General features: G+C 43.6%; 1 protein-coding gene across 2 annotated transcripts in view; it reads right to left on the reverse strand.

The window, feature by feature from the left end:
• The window catches only part of LOC108502421 (unconventional myosin-X-like), a 90,899-nt gene that overhangs the window by 25,813 nt on the left and 50,507 nt on the right, over positions 1 to 14,579 (reverse strand). For both annotated transcript variants that reach the window (XM_017825350.1, XM_017825351.1), the window contains 3 exons: positions 14,442 to 14,556; positions 8,569 to 8,675; positions 3,986 to 4,291 (listed from right to left, as the gene is read on the reverse strand). In XM_017825350.1, the coding sequence (XP_017680839.1) occupies positions 3,986 to 4,291; positions 8,569 to 8,675; positions 14,442 to 14,556 (528 nt within the window). The remainder of the gene's footprint in view (positions 1 to 3,985; positions 4,292 to 8,568; positions 8,676 to 14,441; positions 14,557 to 14,579) is intronic.

Consider the following 14,579-nt stretch of genomic DNA (forward strand, 5'->3'; position numbering starts at 1 on the left):
TCAGAGACAGACTCAGTTATCCTGCATGAGGCTTTCAGAATTACATGGACATATCATCCCTCCATGGAAAAGGTTAAAATGAGGTACCTGCTGTAAGACTTGATTTAAAAGCTTTTGCAATTTAGTAAAAATCCAATTCTCTGTGGTTGGCATGACCTTTGTGGACACAACAGATTTTCCCCACGTACTTAACTTTCAGATCAATTAGGAAATTGGATTAGTTGGAACACACTAGGAAGGACATTGGAAACAGTGACAGAAAGACAAATGAGACCCATGATAAATGCAAACAGAATCTTCCGAAGTACTATAAGTCTTTGAATATTGAGATTGTACTTGTGTAATTGATAGATATGAGGAAACTGTGTTTGATTTTTAACACAAAACAGAATTTTTGCAATATCAGCACTGAACTTGTGTTTTGTTTTGTTTTTACTGTATTAAAGCCCCAGCTTGCACAACTTCTCAGTGGCATGTAAAACCTAGTTTACTAGTGAAGATTGTAAGAGTCAGAGTTTCACAGTAAACATGAGCAGAGGAAAAAAACCCATCCCACGGTGTTGCATCTCCACCCAGATCAAAAAGGTTGTACTCCAAGGGAAAGCTGCCACTATGGCCATTTTCTCCACAGTGAGTATACTACATGCAGCTGAACCAACAGACAGACAAATGCCAGGGACATGTTTAGGGAGCAGGAATAGGATGTGGCTGGATGGAAGAAAGTTACCACTTGGCAGTGATAACTTTCAGATCTATAATTCAACCCAAGGGAGAACAGGAGGGCAATGATATTTATTTCCCAGGACTTGCAGCTTTTCCCAGCCAAATTCTAAACTGCAGCTCAAGTCACGAAGTCCTTAAAGCTCTCACTCTTGTGCCCACTCACTGAAAAAAATCCAGGAAATATTTATAAATCAAAACTGACATAAGTGAGATCCAGATGGCTCCAACTCTACTGAAGGATCCCGAACAGTCATGGTGAGTTAAACAACTGCCTTAAACAATAACAGGCCTCAAGAAGCACAGCCATTTTAAAACAAATTAGGAATACCACCTATAATCTAAATACTAATTCCTGCAACTGTTCCTCACATTTTTTAAACTTCTGATACTTCATGCTGCTTTGTAGTCATCTCCAACTGATCTACACTCTTCCTGAAATGTGATACCCAAAGCCAGGGACAGTACTTCAACTGAAGCCTTACCAGTACCAAGCGGTACAGAAGAATCATCTCCACATCTCACAGAAACAATGAAATTTATATACAGCATTTGCTTTCTCCTCTCACACAGCATGACACTGGTGACATACTCAATTTAGTCTCCAGACCTTCTTCCTGATGTTGAAGTAGGTATTCCTCCTTCTCTTCCTGTGCATTTGATTATTCCTAACTGTAGATCTGTATATGTCTGTATTGAAAGTTATCCTGTTTTTCAGATAACTGTATTCAGTTATCCTGTTTGTTCTTCAGACATCCACACTGGCTCTCGATTCCTTTATCAAGCATTTACAACTGTTTATTTGTTTCACTATATTCCTGAATTTAAGGTTAGGCTGACTGGTCCACAATTCCCCCATTCTTCCTTTTACAATTTTAAAATGTTTGGAATTTTCCATTTTTATGGAAACTCTGTTGCTGTCCACATAGGAGGACAAAGAGAATGCCTACTGTTCTGAACTGCTTTAGCTAGTTCTCAGAGTACTCAAACATTATTTTCACCAAGTCCCAATTCCTTCTTTGTAATTTGACTTATCTGAGCATTTTCTAACCTTTTATTACCAAGCTATGTTCTGAATTTTTGCACATGTTTGCTAATTGTATTTAGTTTTCAACAGTTAAGCTTTTGGGGAAGATAAAAATAGCATCAAATACCTCAGCTTTCTCCATAATTTTTTTTCTTCCTGTTAACAGTAAACCAAATTACTCCATGTCTCCCCTTTGCAAGCAGTGTATGCACAATAATTGCACACCAATTTTTAGTTCATTCCACCTCAAGTTGCATCTAAGTACTTCTGATTTTGTCTCTGCTTGTTCTCAGCAGACTAGCCGATCTGCAATTTCTGTGGACTTCTACCTCATTTTTTAGGTTAAATGGAAGTTCAGGATTTAGCCAAGTTGGTTTGCTAGTACCTTTTTGTTTACTCACTCTGATGCCTTTTGACATTAACTAGAAAATTAAAGAAAAACGAGGAGTTCACCTGATTTCTAGAAACACTGACACTTGGTTACTATGATGCTTGGGATGAACACATCTTTCATGGGCTGGGAACTAAAGGGCAAAAACACTATAATCAATAAGTTAGATAGGTTCTTCCTTTCATCACAGAATCATACAACACGCTGAGTTGGAAGGGACTGATCAGGATCACTGAATCCAACTCCTGGCCCTGCAAAGGACACCATGTGCCTGAGAGCATTGTCCAAACACTTCTTGAACTCAGATAGGCTTGCTGCTATGACCACTCCCCTGGGAAGCCTGTTCCAGTGCTCAACCACTTCTGGCTGAAAACCTTTCTCCCGATATCCAAAATAAACCTCCCCCAACTCAGCTTCATGCCATTTCCTTGAGTGCTGTCACTGGTCACAAGAGTGAAGAGATATTTACCTGCCCCTCTCCTTCCCCTTATGAGGATGCTGAAGACCGCAGTGAGGTCTCCCCTGTCTCCTCTTCTCCAGGTTGAATAGACCAAGTGACCTCATACAGCTTCTGCTCCAGATCCTTGACCATCCTCGTGGCCCACCTTTGGATGCTCTCTAATGGCTTAATGTCTTTTTTACACTGTGGTGCCCCAAACTGCACACAGTACTAAAGGTGAGGCCACACCCTATCTAGGTATTGACAAACTCTACTTAGGACAATAAGGACATCAGACCTGAGAGAGCGTCTGTAGCACTTGATATCTGCAAACTAGTTACTGACATTCTGAACTTGCCCAGCTTCAAGTTGCTGATGAGGTCACTGTTGAAAATTGACACATTGACAAAAATGGAGCCTTCAGTGTTTTTCAACTAATTTCTTGACCAAACTTCATCACTGGCACCACTAACTCCATGTCTTGTCCCAGTAGATACAACACCCTACTGTCTCCATGGGAACTGCAAGCTATCTCTTTTCCTTGCAACATGCTTCTAACTGTAGAATTTCTGATGCTTGCCACACAATCTGATAAGATCCAACTTTGGGACAAGTAAGTAATAAAAGCCTAGAAGAAATGTAACCATCTACTCACGAAAAACAAAACATCACATGATTATTTGTTGAAATTTATATAATAATCTTGTAGTTAAAGTTTTACGCTTCTTAAAACAGAAGATTATCAAGGGAGACATCCAGTTTGGATAGTAGAATAGATAGGAGGTAGGTAACCACATAGTGAACAGTAAATGATGCATGAGGTGCAGGATTCTCTTTAGGTGTACTGTCACTGCTCACAGATTACCTCTTTTTGTCACATTAGCTTTTCCTTTACCTTTCCTATCTCTTGACACATCCATATCCCTGATGAGAGACAGCATGTGTATGCTCATGAGTGTAGCAACTGCAGTAGCATGGGTATGCTGCACAACTTGCTCTCTGATCCTGCTGCACCAAGACTTAAAATATTGGTACCTTCTCACACTGCTAATCCCTCCAGATTTTGGAAGACTGCATAAAATTTCCTACACTGCTGCAAAGGCAACGAGAGAATTATGTATCTCTGCCCAATCAGTGAATCTGTCTCCTGTATGTAGACTTCAAAGAAAAAAACACTAAACAGAAGTAAAAATACACCTTTCCTAAAGGAAGCAGGACACTCCTTTTCCATGATGCTTTTCTATTCTATGCTGGCCGCAGGCCACCACAATTCTGCCTGCTGGCACTGGGACACTGTGTCATGCAACTGGTATTCCAGTGTTACCACCATGCCAGTTTCCCAGGCTCGCTTTGACACTTTAGCAGCTTTAGAGCCAGGGAACTATGAGTGTAAGATACCATCCTGTACCTTTCCTTCACCTCTTCCTCTTCCTGTTTCCTCCTACGCTCCTCCTCTTCTTGCCATTGTCTTTCCTCTTCCTTTCTTCTGATCTGTTCTTCCTCTTCTCGCCTCCTTCTCTCCTCCACTTCCTGCTTCCGCCTGAGTTCCTGCTGCAGCAGGTGCTGGTAGAGGCTGCGAGCCAGGCGGCCACGCCAGTGCTTCTGCAGGGTGACCGCAGAGGCCTTCAGTCGCAGCAGGCTCTTCTTCCAGAAGTACGCTCGGTAGTTCTTTTGGATTATAACGACACTGGCTAGCACCTTCTGATACTTCTTCCTAAAAACAGAACCAGACACTTAATGCGCCAGTGAAGTCATACATCCTCTGCACTTCTCATGCCTCGTATCTGACCACATCCACAGAAAAATTATTTGGGGAAAAATACTGTTTGGAAATGACACAATTTCTGTTCCACTACTGCCACTACCTGTAAATCATATTCACCTCACTGTTATCCCTCTTACATCTACCACTAGTTTGTTTCAATAGGCACCCACTTTTGTGAAGACTCTGTGAGGATAAGGGATGGGTTATTTGGCACACGGAAAGGGAAAGTCCTCTAGGCCAAAGACTCCTTGCATTGCACATACACACATTCACTGTGCAATTAACATAATAATTCAGTGTGTATTTATTATAATAAAAACAAATTTATTATAATAAAATACAAATGACCTTACTATAAGAGAACAAAGTCCCATATTGCCCCATCTTTTAAGTGGGCAAACACAAATTACTCCAGAAAAAGCAAAAACAGTGCAAAAATAGAACTGGTCACATTAATTTCATATTGCCTAGGGGAAAACACATTGATACTACAATATTGATCATTAAATGTAACATTTTAACAGGTTCACATAAACAAATACTTCTATTGCACAACATTTTGCCTAAACAAGAATCATAGAATATCTTGAGTTGGAAGGGACTCACAAGGATCATCAAATGATATGAAAATCAACTTTACAGCACTCTAAAACATGATAAGGCCCCAAAACAAAAGAATCATAATTCCCTATTTCTAGTAAAGTTCTAAATAAATCAGGTTTTGGCTCTGCATTACAACTTTTATCAAGGACCTGAAAAAGAGTTCCTGGTAGAAGTTTGTACAAACCGAGCAAATAGCAAAAGTTATTAGCACACAGTAATCTGGATCAATTTGTAAGCTAGATTCAAACAAACATTAAACAACCCAAAAGAGTCAAACATAAGGTCTTATACTGAAGAACCAAAGGCCAAACACACCTGATGTCCAACTATGTTGGAAAGCAGCAAGTCAAAAAAGGAATTTTGGGCCCCAGATCATGGGGTGAAGGCAAACTCCCATCACAATGCTATAGAAAAAAATACTAATGGGATTCTTATACTTGCAAGTGGAAATATTGTGCAGAAGGGATTACACTGTTGCTTTTATCCTTTTATCCTGTGTTGGCACCCCCATTCCAAGAAAAATGTTAGATCCTCAAGTGATTTCTGAGGAAGCAGGACTGGAATCAGAAATTCAGCCTTACAGAATGAGAGCACTTGCCTTAAGAAATAGAAAACGCTGATACCAGGCAAAGTACCACACTTCTGGGTGGCATCTCTATTTTTCCAACAGGAGATATAACAAGATTTAACCAACTTGAAGCCCACAACTATTAAGGCTGAAAATAATTGGGCATTTTTTAAAGTAACTTAATATATTTAGACACCTTAATAACTTGCTGTAGGGAAACAATCATTGGTACTATTCAAATAAAACCCTTCTTTAATCCAAATCAGAATTTGCAGAGGGAAATTCTATGGGGCTGCTACGCAGGATCTTGAGCCAATAGGCTACAGTAATCCTGTGAGGTCTTACAGTACTAGAAAGCACACTGGAAATATCACAGTATTCTCACATATCCTTCCCATGGACCTTCTGCAACACCGTGAGGAAAAGACACTTCTCAAAATCCCTGTCCTGGCAATCAAATTCCCTTCAGATGGCAACAGGGACCCATGCTGACAGCTTGCCACCTCCCCGCACATCAGATACATCAGCCCAGTCAAGAAAATCAGGAGAGGGATGCTAATAGTAGTAGTGTGCAGAGGTCACACTCTTTTCCATAAGTATTAAGTCAAAAGGAGGAAGCATAGAGAAGAGGAAAGGGAAGACGTGATAAGAAGTAGGAGGTTTTAGATTAATTGCTCCTGAGCTGCAGTCCTCTCACCCCTACTCCCTCTGTCCTCCCTGTGTCCTGCACATGGGGTGTGAACAGCTGCATGTGCACTCTTTGCCAAGGCAGATATAAGTGCATCAAAAAGGGTGGTCTGACTTTTACAAAATGCATCTGCCAGAAACTCTCTCAAGTGCCAAGCCCTGCCCAGCTACAGGCCAGCTCTGCCTGCTAATCTGCCAGGCTGAAGTGCCCCCTCATTCCTCATGACCACAGCCAAGCTCGCAGACGCCCTTCAGCTGGAATTGCTGCACACAGGCTGTGAACTTCATTCCCCTTGCTCAGCCTTCCACTCACGCTCTTGCACTGGCCGAAGAAATTTGACCGGCGGCCCATGCCGAGGGTTGGGAGACATCCTGACAATGTATCACACAAGAGAAGACTGAGTGGCTGCAAGGCTCCAAAGCTTTATTTGAAATTTAGTTAATTATTCTGTTAATGAGCAGAAATTGGCAGTTATGCCTCCAAGGACTAGACAACACAGGGCTATAGAGCAATTTGCTACTGTATTCTCCTAATCAATAGTCCTGCAGAATCCAGGGACACAGACGAATTTGCACATGGATCCTGCATTATGTGTATTTGGGCTGGTGAAGCTGTTACCTGCATCTCAGAGCTCCACAGATTAGTTACATAAAAATGGGGTCATTTCAGTTGGCTTGATTTCCCTGTCTTACATTTTAGCGACCAGTCAGAGATACTAGGCTGCAGGGAACAAGAGCAAAGAAAATCTGATTCTCCAGGCTCACAGAACAAGTTCACAAAGGGGAAGGAACCAGCAAAATCCTTCCTTCGCCAATCTATTCTGCAGGAGACCAAATGAATTTAAATACACTTATACTTGCAAAACTAACAGAAATGGTATCAAGCTTAAGGCAGCACTCACTGGTACTCCTGACTTCTGCCCAGCTCTGCACAGACCATTCAGCACTTGCCCAGATGAACTCCTGCCTGCTGGACTTATTTTCAATACAGGTGCAATGCAACTGGAAACTCTTCACAGAAAGAACCAGAGAGAAAGACTGGAAAACCTTTGTTCACTCCCTGCTCTCCTCCCTTGCGAAGTCCAGTTACCTCCAGACACCTGTGAGGATTTCCATTCTGGCTGCAGAAGCACAGCTTGTTCTTAAAGATGAGACTCAGAAGGGCAACATGTGGGACGAGGAATTCAGATCTGTGGAGGCTGAAGGACCACAAGATTTCTAACCAAGAGGAACACTGCTGCCACGCTGTCTTCTATCACAGCCCTACAGGGCAGCAGCTACCTTACCAGGAACTCAGAAAAGCAGTAATCCAGTATGCCTGCGGTGATGTTTCCCAGAAAATCAATTTTCCTGTGCTAATCCCTACTATTCTCTCTAAATGCTAGACACAAAGTAAAACAGAGCAAAGGCCCTGACACAAAAAACTTGCAGTCTCATGTACAAACAATAGAGCTGGCTCATTTGTCTTCCTAGAGGGAAATAAATAAATGAATAAAAGCTCCAGAGACCAAATGTGTATTCTGCTGATATTCCACACTGGCAAGGCAAGGTACAACCCTTGCACACATTTCCCAATGCAAAATGAGCTACCTGGTGTAACTGGAGCTCTAAGAAGAGTGCCTGCTGAAACAGCGCTGCTGGCCAGGGATTTCACCTCCTCACACCCCTGACTGACAGGTGTCTGGAGCAGAGACCAGCCAGGAAAGAGCATCTTACTGGGATTAAGTGTGCATGCCACAGCCATTAAGGAGTCAGCTGTTACACTGACTTCGAGGGGCAGAGGAGGGGCAGTTTGCCTGCAGTTTGTTCTCCCAAACCTTCTCTGGTCAGGTGCAAAAGGGAGCGGCAAGAGGAGATTACTGTTGCAGAGCTGGCCAAAAACCAATTCTGAAGAGTTAATTAAAAGGAGAGGGAGATCACGAGGCAAACAGGCAGGGCGAGGAAAGAGGGTAAGCAAAGGCAGAGCTGCAAGTGAGGAAGAAGCAATTTGCAGGGGGAGCAGAAAACAGAGTTGACAGACACAAGGAAAAGGAGAGGACCCAAAGAGTAGGTGGGGCCCAGCCAGGAGAGCCCTGAAGGCAAGGAAAAGGTGTCATCAGAGGCAAGCAATGTGTACAGAGGTCCCCGAGGAGCCTGCTGAGCAGCGTTGAGGGAGGGTGCAAGCGTGCACAGAACTAAAAAAGGTGCCAAAGGTGCAGGAAGGTTTCAACAGAGCTAGTGCTGGCAGGGACGGCACATCCTGCAACTCTCTCTTAGAATACAGGAGGGGAAGACGGGATGGATGCTAGGGGACTAGAGAGCAAAGCAGGGGGTCAGGGCAATCCAGGCACGCAAGCACAGGGATGGTGGGGTAGCCCCCAGCACTGACCTTGCCATGTAGCCCAAGACGTGGGCCCGGATGACTATAGCTGCTTTCCTCAACTCCTCTTCCCGATCCTTCTCCAGCTTCTGCTCAAGAGCTTCCTTCAGGAAAACCTGACGCCACGGGGAGGAGTTTCAGTAAACACAAAGAGAGGAAAGAAGTCAGTCCCCGGGAGAGCCGGGAGGTTTCATCCCCGGGTGAGCGGCGCGGAGAGCGCTCCGTGCCCGGGCGGCCCCCGCGCCTGCCCCGGCTCTGCCCCGCGGCGCCCGCACTCCGAGCGCCGGGGAAAAGTTTTGCAGCGGCAGGAGCCAAACTCCGTGCCCAACCCCCGCCTCCCTCACTCTGTGGTCAAGACTTAAAAGAGAGAGAGAGGGAGGGAGCAGAGGAAGGAGGGAAAGAGGAGGGAGGAGTAGAGCCCGTGCTTGCGCCTGTGATTAACTCTTTCTCAGCTGACAGCTTTCCCTGCACAATCCGGTACCGCCCTGCAGCAGGCACCGGGACTTACTTGGGAGATTATATATTTTGCAAAGAAACTCCTCCGCGTTTCAAGGAAAGGGAGGAACCTTTATATTTCTGGACTCCAGGAAGCAACCTTAACAGCAAGCTTAATAATGGAAGGCAGTCTGAAAGCCAAAATCCCAGTCGAGGTGCAAAGCTGTGTGTACCTTCAGCCTACCGGAGCTGGAGCCCTCCACCAACCTCCAGAACTCTGGGGTGGAGATGCTTCCGTGCTGAAGAGGTTCAGCAGTGCAGCATGCACTAGGGCCAACTGAGCTTTGACAGTACAAGTCTTCAAATACTACTGTTGCACTTCAATGTCCAGTATTTTAATTCTCAAGCATCTTCCATCACCTGTATTTCAAACCTCTGCTCGGTGCTAAATGCTTGTGAAAGATGAAGATGCTACTTAAGAGACAAAAGAACTGAGATACAAGCAAGATAAGGCCATGTTTACAGGAATTGTACTGACATATCTGAGCAATGTTAAAGCAGCTGGCTTGCATTAGGTTAGCACAGGGTTCGACACAAACTCCTGAAATAAATGCATTGCTTTTTGAGATGGACTGCAGCCTGCATGGAGCTCCACGGCGCTGTGGGTACGCTGCTAGCAGTACCTAGCCTAGAATAAGCTGGCTAAGGTATGTCCATACAAGCTGCAGTCACAGCAGCAACTGCCATATGGTCAAGCTCGCGTGACCTGCTGCCTGGCACTGGCATTTCAAGGGCCAGCAGCAGAACAGGCTACATTAGTAAAGTGCTGCCCCACTTGGTAAAGCACTGCCGTGTATGCAGGGTGTGAGCTGACACTCCTCAATCTGCAGAACCACACTAATCAGTAAAAACTCCTTACAAGTATATTGGATCCATGTGGTTATGGTGAGAGGCCAGAGATTTGAACAGTCATCTAGTCTCAGTGTTCTGTACAAACTCTCCTCCTCCCCACTTCCCTCCCCTTATTATCTCTGCATACCTTCCCTTCCATCACTGCTTTTGGCCTCATGCCCTAAGGCTCTTCTTTCCCCCTGCAATGACCACTGCGTACTGACACCTCTCCCTGAGTTAGTACCTATAGCCAGTGACTTTCCTGGACTCAAATTTCTCTCGGGAAGCAGTTTCCATTAAAATGGCCTTAAGAAAGGAACTGTTTTATAATGACTAAGTAACCGTGGGTAGCCTTAAAAGAAGGTTCATTATCAAGGTACTACTGCCAACCATGAAGCTGGCATCCTTCCCTGCAAGTTGTATATCTACTCCCTCTGTCAACTAAACAATCTTTTAAAAACTTCTCTGAGGCAGGGATTGCTCTTTCCATTACATTCCAAAACCAAGCAGCAGTCACCCATTTCAAGAATGCAGCCACCAAAACACTGTCTCAGTCCATTATCTTCATCAAATTGCAAAAATAGTCAGGCCATCAGCATTTCCATAGCAAGCACTGTTTTGCTGGACCAGGCCAATAAGGAAGGGGAAAAAACTTCAGGGCATGCAGAGTTCTATGAGATCCAACCCTAATCCTGTAGGATTATAGGATCTATATACACTTAAGAGTGAGGGGTTAATCTCGAATAACATAATGATATCTACTTATAAGATGTTGGCATTTTGCGGGTTTGTTTGGGTTTTTTTAAGACTCCTGTAGATGACAAGGAAGAGTAACAGGCATTCAAGTCCAGAAATATTTTTGATGCCTTGTAGAAATAAACTGGAAGGTGGCCTTTATTTTGGTCATAATTCATAGTTGTTTTCTGAAAACATGAGATCACTTTCACCTGAGGAAGGAATGATTGAACAAAACATACAAAGTTACATCTATCATACCTACTCATGCTAGTCACTGGCCAAGTTTTAAACCACAGTGCAACACCACAGCATTCCTCACACAACCTCAATAATGCCTGTATGCACCATCAGTGTGATAGCAAACATGTTAAGCTTTCGTATAAATCAGCAGACACTGAATGGGCACCCATGTGTATAAAAGTGGGATCATATGATTCTTGGGGACAACACTGGGAAAGCAGGAAGTGGGTCACTGTGACCTGGATGCCAAACAATGTACAGCAACCTCCTCCTTCAGATAGGCCCTGCAAAACAGCAGGTTGAAATGTGGAAATTAATGCCTTCAAATAGCAAGAATTACTGTGATAAACAGCTGTAAGAAATCTGTGTTGTGGGTATGGGCAAGTATGGCAGAAGTTCCAGGTAAACTGAGGAAAGGGGCATGGAAACTGCTGCTCCATGCCAGCACATCTCCAGTGAAAACAAGGGTACCTTAGCACCACCTCTTTCATCATCACACTGCTTGTTTGCATCCAAGCCCTCAACTCCCAACAATATCGGATAAAACCTGCCTTGCATACATTAATACTTCTTATAAACATTAATTTGACAATTGCCAGCACAGCAGCTGCTCTATTCTTAATGAAAAACACAAAGATCATCCTGCCCTTCCTCCTCCGTTTCCTTTCCCAAGCTTCACAATCCCCTGCACTAATTCACAGAGTCTTTTCCTTCCTCCTTCAAACAATTGCTAGGGATATAATTATCCTTCCATTCATTTTGCAGGAAGTATTCCCCTTTCTATAAGCCTTGCTCTTCACCCACCCCCTATACTTCTTCCTAGGTTACATCCCCAGTGGTTTGTCACACCTTTTTCAGTAGCTACTCCTGATTCCATGAGCCGAGGTTAGTTCTGGGAATCACAACCTGAGTACCCAGAGCTGCACCTGTAGCAGCAGAAGTGGCAGTAAGGCCACACAGGGGACTTCCTTTTCAGGACAATGACCTACACTACCCCTTAGGTGGTAGCTTCGCTTCACTCTTACCTGAAAGCCTCTGGAAAAATTAAGGCTCTTTTCTTCATGAACCCAAGTATTCTAGGCCTGTGTTACCCAGCCCCAGCTAAAGCATGAATACAGAAAAAGCACTCTGTATTCCAAAACCAAGACACAACAGCTGGATACAGGCAGCAGGGAAGGTACTACCAGGAAGCACCACTGCTCTGCACACCTCACCTTGGCATCTGCTTCCCTAGGGGCAGGTTTTCTGGAGGCACTGTCATAAAGCTGAGTTGCAGAGCAGTCTCAATAGCAAGAATGAAATAGCTTTGCATAAGAAACACCAAGCAACTCATCTGAAAAACGAAATGGCAAGGCAATGCACCTTGGAATGACAGCACCTTGAAGTAGCCAGGGGCTGGCCAGCCATTCAGCATGGCAGCAAGGGTGGAACATGCCAGGACGGCCTTGGAGTGATCCATTCTTTAAATAAATAGAATTGTTACCCTTTACCAGGACACACATCTCTAATTCAAACCATGCCCAATATAAAATAACCTCTACAACCCAACAAGATGGCTCAACTGCTTCCCAACTCCTGTCAATTTTCCTTCTCAGGCATAAAGAAATTAAAAAATACAAAGACTGCCATTCTTAGTAATTTCTTTCTTCCCACAATATTCCAATCTACAGCAACCAGGGCCCTAAACAGAGAGACTGCTGTTTACCAACATGCCACATACAGCTCTTCAGATATCTTTTAGATTACAGGACACAATTGTTAAAAAAAAAATACATTAGAGCACATCCAGTGTTTTGCCAAAATGCAAACACATTTTCTTTGCCACAATGACCACCTATATATTGTTTTTTCAAAATAATTTGTGCAGGTCAAGAATTGAATGAAAACAGATGGACTCGGTCCTTCGTGATGCACAATGGAGACTGAACAGGGATCCTATTGCTGCCAAGGACTCAAAGCAACCTGGATTTCCTGCTTGTTGTCATTCTGCTGTAGTCCCTGGACTCCAGCTATATAGCTTATTACCTTTTTTACTCCACAAGGTATGTGTGTGTGAGCTTGGTCCTCACGCATTCTCCTGCTGCCCTTGCTGTAGCCCAGCAATCTTCCATCTCTTGTCACACTAGGAAGAACGTTCAAACTCCATGTTTACCAGCTCTAACCACTGCTTTCTAAAGCTTTCCAGGCACAAGCAGCTCTGCAACACACACAACCTCCACATAGGCTTTAATACTAAAATGCTAGGAGACTGGCAGTCACCCAAGTAATGTGGGTTATCTAGGGACAGGAATGACCAAAATGGTTCCTGGCTTGCAGGGATCAGTAAGGAGACTCCAGATGCTCAAATCAAAGATGGGGAACACTTTAATTACAGAGCAGAAATACAGCTAAGCGATAAAACCTTCTTTCTTGATTATCAGTGGAGGCATGTGAAAAAAAACAATCAATCAACCAAACTTCACATTAATACATCTCCTTCCCACTACAATGGCCAGTGGTTTCCTTGGTTGTCACATGGAGCTCATAGCTCAGACTACAAACTGGGCTACCACCACTCCTGTAGGAAGGGGAGAAAGACATCTTGCTCTCTAAAAAAACATATAGTCTATGCACTCATTGAGAAATGACTGCTCAAAGCAACAAATATTGTTATTTGATCTCCCTGACAAATTAAATGTGCATGTTCACTAGAAATCACTTCTGGTTTCAATGTGACCCTGGAAATATTCTGAAGTACTTTTTTGAAAGCTTAAGGGCAAAAAAATGCAAGAAGTTGCTTTGATGGACAACCATCTGCTCTAGATATGGACTGCATACCCACTATTGAGAAATGCTGTCTGCACTGGACACCATCCATCTTGGAATATTCTTTGAAGAATTTACTGGAGTATGTGGAAAGTTAGAGACAGTTTCACAGTCCCAGATTTCTATAGCAATATACCTCACAATGCTCACATCTATTTCTCTGTGAAAATCCAGACTATTCCAGGCTAGAGAGAAGTGTTAAGCTTTCACCAAAGCACAAGCAAAATCTGAATTACGCAAGTGGGCAGAAGCATTTGGATACCTTTTCATAGAAAATGTATGCTAGCATCTGGGCTCACTGCACAAACCATCATCTGAGCTTCCACAACAGAAAGCTGTCACACATCTGCTGGTCTAGCTATTCACAGTTTAGATATATACCAAGCAGCAGCTCACTGCCTCAGGCTAGAATTTTGGTTAGCCAAGCAGAGTGAAATACCTGGCACAAGAGGCAAGAATTAATGGCACACGTTACAGTTGCATAAAATGAGACCCATGTTTGTTCTCCTTGAATCCTTAAATTGGATCAGACACAACAAAATCAATCTGGTGTAGTCAATGAGAAGGAATTTAGACAAAATCAAAAAGCCTTCTACATCTCTAGGTACATAATATGGGAAATATTTGAGATGCTACAGGTCAATGACATAGGCCAGTGTATTTAAAGGATCACGACTGCATTGTCTTTTCTACTGCCTTGAATCTCACCAGATGCAATTGCCTCCCCTTGCAGCTGGAACAAAGCCATGCCCTGCCCCACACTGATGAAGTACCTTGGTTTTACCCAACTGCCATTCTTTCTTGCTGCTGTCATAGGTCTGAAGAAAACCTGCACATACAGCTTTGCTGTTGTCTGAGAGACTTGTTCCCTTCACAAGCATCTTGTACCTAAGAATGAAACAGAGTCTCAT

The sequence above is a fragment of the Lepidothrix coronata genome, unplaced genomic scaffold, assembly GCF_001604755.1.
Source record: "Lepidothrix coronata isolate B3197 unplaced genomic scaffold, Lepidothrix_coronata-1.0 Scaffold118, whole genome shotgun sequence".
NCBI lineage: Eukaryota > Metazoa > Chordata > Aves > Passeriformes > Pipridae > Lepidothrix > Lepidothrix coronata.